Source organism: Scleropages formosus, chromosome 5, assembly GCF_900964775.1.
Source record: "Scleropages formosus chromosome 5, fSclFor1.1, whole genome shotgun sequence".
In the NCBI taxonomy this organism is placed as follows: Eukaryota; Metazoa; Chordata; class Actinopteri; order Osteoglossiformes; family Osteoglossidae; genus Scleropages; species Scleropages formosus.
This window is the reverse complement of record NC_041810.1, coordinates 2961853-2971773: the sequence shown is the minus strand read 5'-3', so window position 1 is coordinate 2971773 and position 9921 is coordinate 2961853. Positions and strand designations below refer to the sequence as shown.

Here is a 9921-nt window from a genome sequence, read left to right as displayed (position 1 = left end):
CGTCGACGAGAAGTGTGCGCCTGCGCAGTGGGCCTCCTCTGACCTTCATTCAAGTGAAAATGTTCGCTCGGACAAGCGCCGCCGTGTTTCTACCACAATGGTAACGCTGTTTTCCTCTACGGGTTTTTTTTTGGTTTGTGAAAGTTGTATTTCCACTTTAAGGATTTAATTTCGTGCACTAGCCTGGAGGATTTGGGGGATTTCGTGTCAATGTGCGGCTCCAGTCGAGGACCGCGACAGGCCCGGCCGGCGGCTCTGAATGCAGAGCAGCAAGCAAGCAAAAATGCTGTGCAGTGCAATGCAATGCAATGCGGCCAAGTTCACTCGAAAGAGACAAACTGGAGCTATTTTCGCGCTTCACAAAGAAAAATACTTGTTGAAATGTGCGCAGTAACAAATATATATTCTTTCTCAAGTATTCTTTAACTTGCGACTTGTCGGACTTCTGAATCTGACCTGTCAGACAGAGTGTCAGTGTAAAAGTCAGTGGCTGCAGTCAGAGCCGCAACCGTTACGTTACGTTGCCGTCTAGACAAACTTCTCATGATTTATATTTATCTAAAGTCTAGTTTGTGTTTTTTAAAGTGGAAATGTTTGTGTCGGATATGTGTGTGTTTTCCGGTAGCCAGTGGATGTGCCTTTTTTTTGTGATTTAGTGCTCGTGCACTTCTATAAATAATGTTTTTAATCTGATTTTCAGTGGCCAAGTCAGGAACATGGCTACTTTAAAGGACAGTAAGTACATGTTTAATGCTTTGTAATATTTCAATTGAGATGTATATATACTAGCCTAGGTCAACAAATCTGTATTGATCCTTCAATAGCACGGGGGCTACGGCAGCTCACGTAAAAAGTAGTTGTATAAGCACTGGAATAACAAAAGAATGATTAAATGTCACACTTAAACTTGTGTAGGAAATGTTAATGTGCAGTGACATTTTTTGTTATGTTTCAGGTTTGATCAGTATTTATAGTTGGTCAGTTTCTGTCAAACTACATTCCATGTAAAAAGGCATTTCAGATGTAAAAAGGCTTTTTTTTTTTTTTGTTTTTTTTTTTTTGTTATAGTCACCATCCGGCTGAAGTCCATCAAGAACATCCAGAAGATTACGAAGTCTATGAAGATGGTTGCTGCTGCTAAGTACTCCAGGGCAGAGAGGGCGCTGAAGCCAGCCCGTGTGTATGGGACTGGTGCTCTCGGTATGTTTTACACTGTCTCTTCGCTGGGATCGTATCTGTTAGATGAGCTCGGCTTCTATCGACACACAGGAATAACATGGCAGGTTCTTTGAGAATTTTTTTTTCCCCCAGTTTCACTCAAAAGAGCTGAGCACCTGTCATTTGTGAGATGGCATGCTCTGCACTCAAACTGAATGACAGGAGTGACCATTGTGTCCGCAGCCCTGTACGAGAAAGCTGAAATCAAGGCACCTGAAGACAAAAACAAGCATCTGATCATCGGTGTGTCCTCGGACCGTGGTCTTTGTGGTGCCATCCATTCCAGTGTGGCGAAGGCCATGAAGAGCGAGATCTCCAAGCTCACCAGTACGGGAAAGGAAGTCATGTTGGTGAATGTGGGGGATAAGCTGAGAGGCCTGTTGAATAGGTATGCCTGTTTCCTTCACTTCACCTGCTTAGAATTGGCCTGAATTCCAGGAATTCATTACTGTGGTGTGTCAGTGGGGTCCCCCCCCATGTCCATAATTGGCATGGAGAGAAGTTGTGGTACTTTGACTACAACATATCTTGCTTGAGTTAAATGTTCTAATGTTTTGTGTCAGAGACTGTTTTAAGTGTGCCTTGTAGGACAAGGATTTAATCTTATGCGCATGGAAAACATAGATACACGCATGTTTGTCTCCCTGTCCACCTTGCAACTGTAATGTGTTCCTGAGAAACTCTTCACAAGGTGAATTTCCATAAATTGAAGATGTGAAATTTTCAGCAGAACCTTATCCGTTGAGCTGCAAATTTGATACGTTTATGCCAAAGAATAACCAAATCCCATTAAATTGGTCTGTTACTTCTGTAGTTTAGTTACTATAACAAGGTGGTTTTCTTTTGTTAATTTTCTGTAATACTCTATGCCCATGTACCTGTGCTTGTTCAGTTCTTTGTAGTTGGCATGAAGTATTGTTTTGATAGCATCCAATCAAAAACAAAAGGCCATTACCCTACCTTATTAACCTGTTCACTGCCATTATTCTCCTCCACTGGTCTTCTTTTCTTTCAATAGGACACATGGCAAACATTTCCTGATCAACTGTAAGGAAGTGGGCCGTAAACCCCCCACCTTTTCAGATGCTTCGCTCATCGCCACTGAACTGTTGAATTCAGGCTATGAGTTTGACCAAGGCACCATCATCTACAACAGATTCAGGTAGTGGTTCCTGACCAAAGTTGACCAGCTGTCATCTTTGAGTTCCCTCATTTTATTCATTTGAATTAAGACTTCACAATTTAATTTGGCTTGTTTCAAACATAAGTGCCCTGTGAATTAGGGCTTCCTGTGTGAGTGGGCCAGGATTCTACTTTTGCTGTCTGCAAACAAAGGTCAGCACTGTAGCACTGGCTGAATCCAATCTAGGCTAGTAATTCTCTGATCATGAACCTATTGCGGTAGACAAAATTGACATTACCCTGTCTAGAGGGGGAAGAACAGAAAATCATCTTAAAGCTGTCGTCACTCTGGATGGCTGTGTTAATTTTGTGTTAGGTGCCTTTGAATTTCTGGTTAGTCGCTGCTTGATAGTTCTCTTGTGCCAGTTTGTGGGCAGTGGTAGGAGACATCCATCAAAGGATCACATCATTTGTCCTGCCTCTTAATCCTCAAATAGTCACCTGGGCACAGAATTGAGTGTAATGGTGTTGCGATAATTGTAAGAGCCATGAACAAGTGTACTGCCCTTCTAATTGCAGTAAGAAATCCACCAGTTTTTATAAACAAACCCTCTTGACATGTTCTTTTTCTTTGTGCAGTTATATAAACTCCAGGGTTCTTAATTTCTTCTGGTCTTTTTCATGTGTGTAGGTCTGTTATTTCCTATAAGACTGATGAGAAGCCTCTTTTTTCCATGGACACTGTTGCAAACTCAGGTAATTCTAAAACTGATGTGTACTTGCACTAACTGGTTCCGTTTACGACCATGTCCTTTTTATAAGTTTAACCTATTTATGCTTTCAGATGGAAATAAAAACTTGGAACTGAAGTGGAAAATGGGTTGCCCAGTATACAAAATATTCCTTGCTACAGTATATTAACACAAATTATTTTAGATGTGAGAAGCCTTGATGTATGGGCATTCCTAAAAAGACATTTCATGTCTAATCACACAGACCATTTTTATCGTCTTTGATGCTCCAAACACGTGAAAACAGTTCAGTAACTTCCCTGTTTGTTATAGTGCTGGGTTGAATTTTTTTTGTTAGCTGCAGCACAGTATCTCATGTCAGATTGTCATCATAGGTTTGTGAGCACTTTTTTTACTGCAGGGCTCAGCATTTTAGGATAGGTACAGGTACAAGTTTTACTTTGTACCATCTGATTTTGCACCAGTTCGATTTTGAAACATATTGGAAAGACACATCCGATGAGTATATATTTACAAAAAGGTTTCAACCTGAAGTAATCAGTAAAAAATACCAAGCTATTGAGTGTTTTATTTTGAACAAATTTGGGCGCTTTCTAGCAAAGTGCACAATTAGTGGTGTCACTTTTCTATATGATGACACTGGTCGTTTACAATTTATACAAGTGCAATATGATTAAATAGAAAAAAGTAAGTATTTCTACTGTCCCCCCCCCGGCCAATGCTTTTGTCCAAGGCAAATTACAGTTTTTACCTTGTACATTATAGAGCTCAACATTAACAGTTGTCAAACTCTGTGGGATGGTAAATTAGCTTACATTTGATGGTCAAACAGGTATCTGATGGACAAGTGCACCATAAATGTGAAGAAACTAGGCGAAATGACGAGTGTCATCATATAGAAAAGTGTGACACCACTAATTGTGCACTTTGCTAGAAAGTGCCCAAATTTGTTCAAGCATTGGCCAGGAAAAAAAAAAGTAGAAATACTTACTTTTTTCTACTTAATCGTATTGCATTTGTATAAATTGTAAAGTAATGAAGAATTCACCTGTTTATGCTTAAACTGATGTCAATGGAAAGATTCTTAGACTTTTATGTGCACAGAACAACATGGAAATCCAGCCAGTTACGTATCATGGTTTATTATGCTTTTCCAGAGAATATGAGCATCTATGATGACATTGATGCTGATGTCCTAAGAAACTATCAGGAGTATGCCCTGGTAAACATTATTTACTTTGGGCTGAAAGAGTCGACCACCAGTGAGCAGAGTGCCAGGATGACTGCCATGGACAGCGCCAGCAAGAACGCTTGTGAGTTGCACTGTGCTCTTCCAAGTCTTGCTGTGTTTTACAGTGGTCTTTCTCTCCAGTCTCTTGAGTTCCTAAAGGGTAGGGGCCACAAAATGATTATGAATCAATGGTCAAATGAACTGGATATCAGTAGCGTTAAGATAGCATTAGCATGATGAAGAATATCCCCCTGGTACAGTGCACTTGTGGTTGTACTGCCTTACGCTTCCACTGTGCTTTCTCCAGCTGAGATGATCGACAAGCTCACCCTCACCTTCAACCGTACCCGCCAGGCTGTCATCACCAAGGAACTCATTGAGATCATTTCTGGTGCTGCAGCTCTGTAAGTACATGGTTCTAAATCTCCTATCATCCCAAAATGTCCATTTCACTTTGCATAAATTTTTTTTACCTGCAGAGCTGTTTCCAGGGTTTACAGGATGCATAAGCATATATCTAGAGCCAAATAAAAGAATTTCTCAGTAAGATGACATTTTCTGAGGAAAAATTAATGTTAATTCTCAAATCATGGTTTTAAAAAAAAAACTGAATTATAGGTTAAACATGCACAGCTGCTTAATCTCCGCTAATGTCTTCATGATCATCTGTCCCCATCTCTTCAACATGATTTCAGGGAGTGAAGAATATGTTAAATGATTATATGAGAGGTAATGTGGTAGAACTGACTAGTCTTAGGAATAGCGTTTTTGTTGGGTAGCTCTGTAAATACAACATTGTAGTAAGTCCTGTTTGGTGTTCCCAGTAGATTCTCTGAAATTATTTCAGAGCTTTTCTCCTTAGCAATTGTTAGCAGTTGAAAGTGCTTTTCACATTGTCTGTTGGGGTTCTAAAATGTCTCCTTTTTAAATTGCAGGTAAATCATGTTGCCATCACAGTTCTGATGTAAGAGCTTAGTGTGCTTCAGTCAGCCGTTGTCAGCAATTCAGAAACTTGTCCTGTTTGTAACATATATGAACCAATAAACCTCTTACAAAGAAAACTGGAGAGAGATGTTTTGATTCACCCCCCCAAGTGCACTGACTTCTCATCTTAGGAACAGTTGGGACTGAAAGTCTGTTTGGTTTGTAACTATAGAGTCACTTGCAAGTCATAAGGTTAAAAATACAGATTTTTTTTTTTATGGCTTCAGATCATATTAAATATCATAGCTTTAACAAATCAAGCTCTTAAGCCTTTTTTATGTTAATATAGGAATAGCAGCTGGCTTAGCAGTTACAGCTGTCACCTTACAAACACATGGGTTTGAATCTTCAGTGTTGCTGTAAATACCCTTGGAGCAAGATACTTACCCAGAAGTGACAGGGTAAAAACAACATATTTCCTTAAATATAACTAAGCATTTATATTAAAAACCTAGCATTGTAAGTTGCTTTGGAGAAAAGTGTCACCTAAATGAATAATTTTACAGCAACAGTACAATTACAGCATTTTAAATAAAGTAAAAATATGCTGTCTGAACAAAGTCCTATTCAGTCCTGATTATTTTTTCTAACTTTGTAAACTGATTTTAAGGACGTATGAAGCTAAACAACCTTTGCTTAGTTTTTAGTGTCCAAGAAAATTCCATTAGGACAAAAACTTTGCAAAAGAGTACTTTCCAGTGGCTAGCATGGTGATCGTACCATTGCGCTTGGAAAGAGGGACCCAGCTGGAGTCCAACATTAGCATATTTTCAAGGACAAGAGCATTTAAATGGAACTGGAAATAGGATTAACGCTACTGACCCCGGAACCAAGGATGGAGCGCAATCTTCTCCAAGGTTGGCCTGTACACTACGCTGGGGGTCAAGCACCAACGAATGAGACGTTTACAGTCTGTCAGAGAGGAAACGGTGGAAAGCACGGGATTAGTCAGACAAAATTTTGACACCCGTTATGACACCCATCCTACATCCGTTCCTGATGCCTCACCTGCAGACACCCAGTGTGGGAATTTGAAGCGGCCATGGACAGTCTTCTTTCTTCTTTGGAAAGGCCAACAGCCGCACACCAGTTGGAAGAGCGTCACACCCAGTGACCAAACCGTGGCTGGGCCAGCCAGGTACTTCATATCGTGAAACCATTCTGGGGGCAGGTATGACAACGAGCCTGAGAGAGAGACACCAACAGGTGAATACAGGTATGCAGGACAGCCTTGAAGCTGTGCGACAGGCAGAAAAATAATAACCCTCTGACAGAGGCAAAAAAGCAGTGTCAACAGCACATTTCAGACCTCATAATATGGTCCCACACAACAAAAAAATGCTACAATGCCTTCGAAAATATATACCCTTACGTCATACAGCTGGCTCATTGTTAAGTATAACAGCATTTATGCCCAATTACTCAAACATTTTCATTTCCAAAACAAATATTTCACTGTGTCCTTTACTGTGTGAAGCACAGGAACACCACTTTTGCCACAACTAAACCAAATACTGTATATACTTCCTAATTAGAATTATGCTCATCTTAAAAATCTTATCGTACATGACTGCCAACCAACCATCATCCTTGATTAAGGTAAATGTAATATCACTACCGAAACAGCAGATTAAGTACTAATATTGTTATTTATTTGTTTAGCTGATGGGTTTTCTACAAATGTAAAGCTGTTTGCAGTGATTAATCCATTTATAAAGTGGTCGTTTCACTGGAGCAGTTCAAGATAACTACCTTCGTCAAGGGTGCTATAGCAGGAGTGGGGATCAATGGACTAATGTTCGTTGCAATTTCTAAGAGACAGCATGCCTGATAAAATATTTTTTGTACAAGATTTTAACCCCATCATGTGAGGAATGACTGTTATAACACACTTTTATTTTGTAATTGGGTGTAATATAACGATGGATTCCAGTCTCTTTGACCTTCTCTGTTGCTCACCTGCAAAGTCTTCGAAAGGAGAGTCTTTCAGGAGTTTCCCGCAGCTGAAGTCTATCAGTTTCACCTGAAGTGTATCAGTTTTGATTAGCAGGTTCGAGGGCTTGATGTCTCTGTGCACCACGCCTCGGTCTTGGCAGTGCCACAGAGCCACGACCACCTGGAGCAGAACGTAGTGTGCCAGTTCCTCAGACAAGACTCCACCCTGCGCCTTGCAGAAGCCGGAGAGATCCTGGCAGGGATGTGGCCTTTCCAGAACCAGGGCGTACTCCGTTGGCAGATCAAACCAGTCGATCAGCTGCAATATGTAAGGGCAGGCTGGGGCAGCATTTACCCTTTTCATGAGCGCCACCTCCAGGGGTAGGGGCCCATCCTGCGGAGGAAGGTTGTGTCACAGTGGTACAAGATAGGACAAATGCAAGTTGTAATACAAATATACACACACATTATCTGTACTGCTCGTCCCATATGGGGTCGCGGGGAGCCGGAGCCTAACCCGGCAACGCAGGGCGTGAAGCTTGGGGGGGGACACACCCAGGACGGGGCACCAGTCCACCGCAAGGCGCCCCAAGCAGGACTCGAACCCCAGACCCACCGGAGAGCAGGACCCGATTCAACCCGCTGCGCCACCGCACCCCCTAATACAAATATAATACAGATTTATTAAAATATAAAGAGAGTCACTGGGAGCAGAGCTCTTTCAAAATACACTGTAGGCAGTAGTTACTGTAAGCAATACCTCTTCAGCTGTTTTTTTAAACACATGTGAGATGGCTTGAAACTTACAGCATCCATCACCACATTGGCTCTCGATTTGAGGACGTATTTTATGGCCACCTTGAAGAAAAGGGGAAAGCATTGAAGACTTAACGGTTTGCACAGCGCCTTAACGAACGAACAAAATGTAGCATGAAATTGAAATGCACCATGCCTGTTGACATGATTGCATGATTAATAGAGAGCTGAGCAGTAGAAATCTGGCACTTTACTGGCAGTCCATCAGTCTTCCTGAAACCTGCAAAGATGCACCCATTGCCACCTTTCCCTAGCAGCTCTCCCTGGACAAACAGCTCCTCTAAGTGACCTATCACACATGACATGGATTTCAAACAATAATTCATAATCCAGTACTTCATGAAAACACAGCTGACACACTCACCATAATAAAGGTACTCAGTGGCAATATTTGTCTAGACTCATCTTGTAATTTGCTCCAAATAACATGACAAAAGGATTCTTCAAAATGTCATTGTCCGAAATTAAATTAATGTTGACAAATTAATTCTGAAATTAGTTTTCAAGCCACTTTTCTATCAGTAATGCATTGAGTGAGAGAGAAATAAACTGTTATTACCTAGAACTGGGACTTCTCTTTCTTTTATTGGCTTTACCTGAGGGTCCCTGGGAATATGACCCCTTGAAACTCTTCTCTCGAGGCTCATCTTCTCCAAGACAAGCCCGCAACCACTCACTACTCCTCCTCCTCCTCCTCACATGAGGCACACGCGCATCGTGAAGAGATGCTTCGGAAAAGAGGTGCATCGATCATTTGGTTTGCAGAACAATCATGTCAGACCTAAAGAGCTACTACCTTCACTCTTCCTTAGAGGAGGAGGGCGTTGTAAAAATTCGCATTCACGCAAATAATAATAAACGGACTAAATTAACAATACAGCGTATAGACTGTGAACAAAAATAAACAGGATCTGTCACAGTTGTGCGCAACTCCTCCTGGCTGTGAGCCTTTTTTCCCCTACCAATACGTGTCAACATGATCATGAAAAAGAAAAAAAAAAAATACCGGGTCTTTTGTGGCTCCTTTTCAACGACATTTGTTCCAAAGCAGCAACAGGAAACAGGTGAATATTTGCGTCCGGATTCAAAGCAAAACTCATCATATTTCCACCCGAACACCGCGGTTTGTTTTGATTAGTGACGCGGTTACCTAACAGCGGTTGCCATGACAACGCTCGCGGACAGGATGACCCACGGCGGAGACCCTGGTATCCAAGTATGCGTTTGTCTGTGTGTCTATGATACAGCCAGAATTCACTGCTTCGTAGTCATTTAATACATACTTTTGATTTTAATTCACTTCATTCATTTAATAGAGTAGGGTTTCCACCCGCAGAGGTTTATTTATCTCCCATTTGTTTTGATTGGGAGTTTTTTTGTTTTCCTCTCCTCACTTGTCAGTTGGCTTTTCATGTCTTGAGTGCCAACAAACCGTTGTCTTTACCTGTCGCTGTCTTCCTTCACTTATCAGTATGTTCAGCACAAAAGTGCTCCATAAAAAGAACCTGAACTGAAATTGGATAATGAGTTAAGTGTAGTTGCCGCCATAAAATATTACAGTTTAAAAACCAAAAGCAATATTTAAGTTTAAAAACACAGTGGAAAAATAAATGGATGGACTGAGGGAGGGAGACAGGAAGCATCTGCCAGCGTTGTTCCCATGTTAAGTAGAAAATGTTTGAAACGGTTTTCAAACTGGTACATAACAGACTCCAAAACGAATCAAACTGTAGCACGTTAAAGGAGAAGTATACGCAACTAGTTTAGACATAGTTAACATTATTACTGCCTGCTTCCATGTTTTTGGAAACAGGTAATAATGTTAGCCACAAATACAACGAGTTCATTTTCTGTTCTGTGACA

General features: G+C 41.1%; 2 protein-coding genes across 3 annotated transcripts; one reads left to right on the top strand and one right to left on the bottom strand.

The window, feature by feature from the left end:
* Positions 1-7: 7 nt before the first annotated feature.
* atp5f1c (ATP synthase F1 subunit gamma) lies at positions 8-5384 on the top strand. 2 transcript variants are annotated; one of them, XM_018739560.2, is made up of 9 exons: positions 8-100; positions 701-735; positions 1069-1200; positions 1402-1606; positions 2237-2380; positions 3032-3096; positions 4250-4405; positions 4631-4727; positions 5259-5384. In XM_018739560.2, the coding sequence occupies exons 1-9, from the start codon at positions 60-62 to the stop codon at positions 5260-5262; spliced, it is 879 nt and encodes a 292-aa protein (XP_018595076.1). In that variant the 5' UTR covers positions 8-59; the 3' UTR covers positions 5263-5384. The 2 variants fall into 2 exon arrangements, with proteins under 2 accessions (XP_018595076.1, XP_018595077.1); XM_018739561.2 differs by lacking the exon at positions 5259-5384 and having other exon boundaries at positions 4631-5228.
* LOC108926689 (serine/threonine-protein kinase pim-3-like) lies at positions 4435-9169 on the bottom strand. The gene is made up of 9 exons (XM_018739559.2): positions 9065-9169; positions 8655-8786; positions 8253-8347; positions 8050-8100; positions 7267-7636; positions 6316-6492; positions 6130-6219; positions 4797-4840; positions 4435-4476 (listed from the first exon to the last, which is right to left on the bottom strand). Exons 1-8 carry the CDS (start codon positions 9159-9161, stop codon positions 4818-4820), a joined length of 1035 nt encoding a protein of 344 aa, XP_018595075.2. The 5' UTR covers positions 9162-9169; the 3' UTR covers positions 4435-4476; positions 4797-4817.
* Positions 9170-9921: the final 752 nt, after the last annotated feature.

Bases quoted from the DNA above. Each gene is read 5' to 3' on its own strand.
- atp5f1c (XM_018739560.2), top strand. From the start codon at position 60: ATGTTCGCTCGGACAAGCGCCGCCGTGTTTCTACCACAATG. The intron at 101-700 runs GTAACGCTGTTT...TCTGATTTTCAG, and splicing joins GCCGTGTTTCTACCACAATG to TGGCCAAGTCAGGAACATGG. The intron at 3,097-4,249 runs GTAATTCTAAAA...ATGCTTTTCCAG, and splicing joins GGACACTGTTGCAAACTCAG to AGAATATGAGCATCTATGAT.
- LOC108926689 (XM_018739559.2), bottom strand. From the start codon at position 9,161: ATGATGAGTTTTGCTTTGAATCCGGACGCAAATATTCACCTGTTTCCT. The intron at 8,101-8,252 runs GTAAAGTGCCAG...CTTTTCTTCAAG, and splicing joins GGAAGACTGATGGACTGCCA to GTGGCCATAAAATACGTCCT. The intron at 6,493-7,266 runs GTGAGCAACAGA...TCTCTCTCTCAG, and splicing joins TCCTTTCGAAGACTTTGCAG to GCTCGTTGTCATACCTGCCC.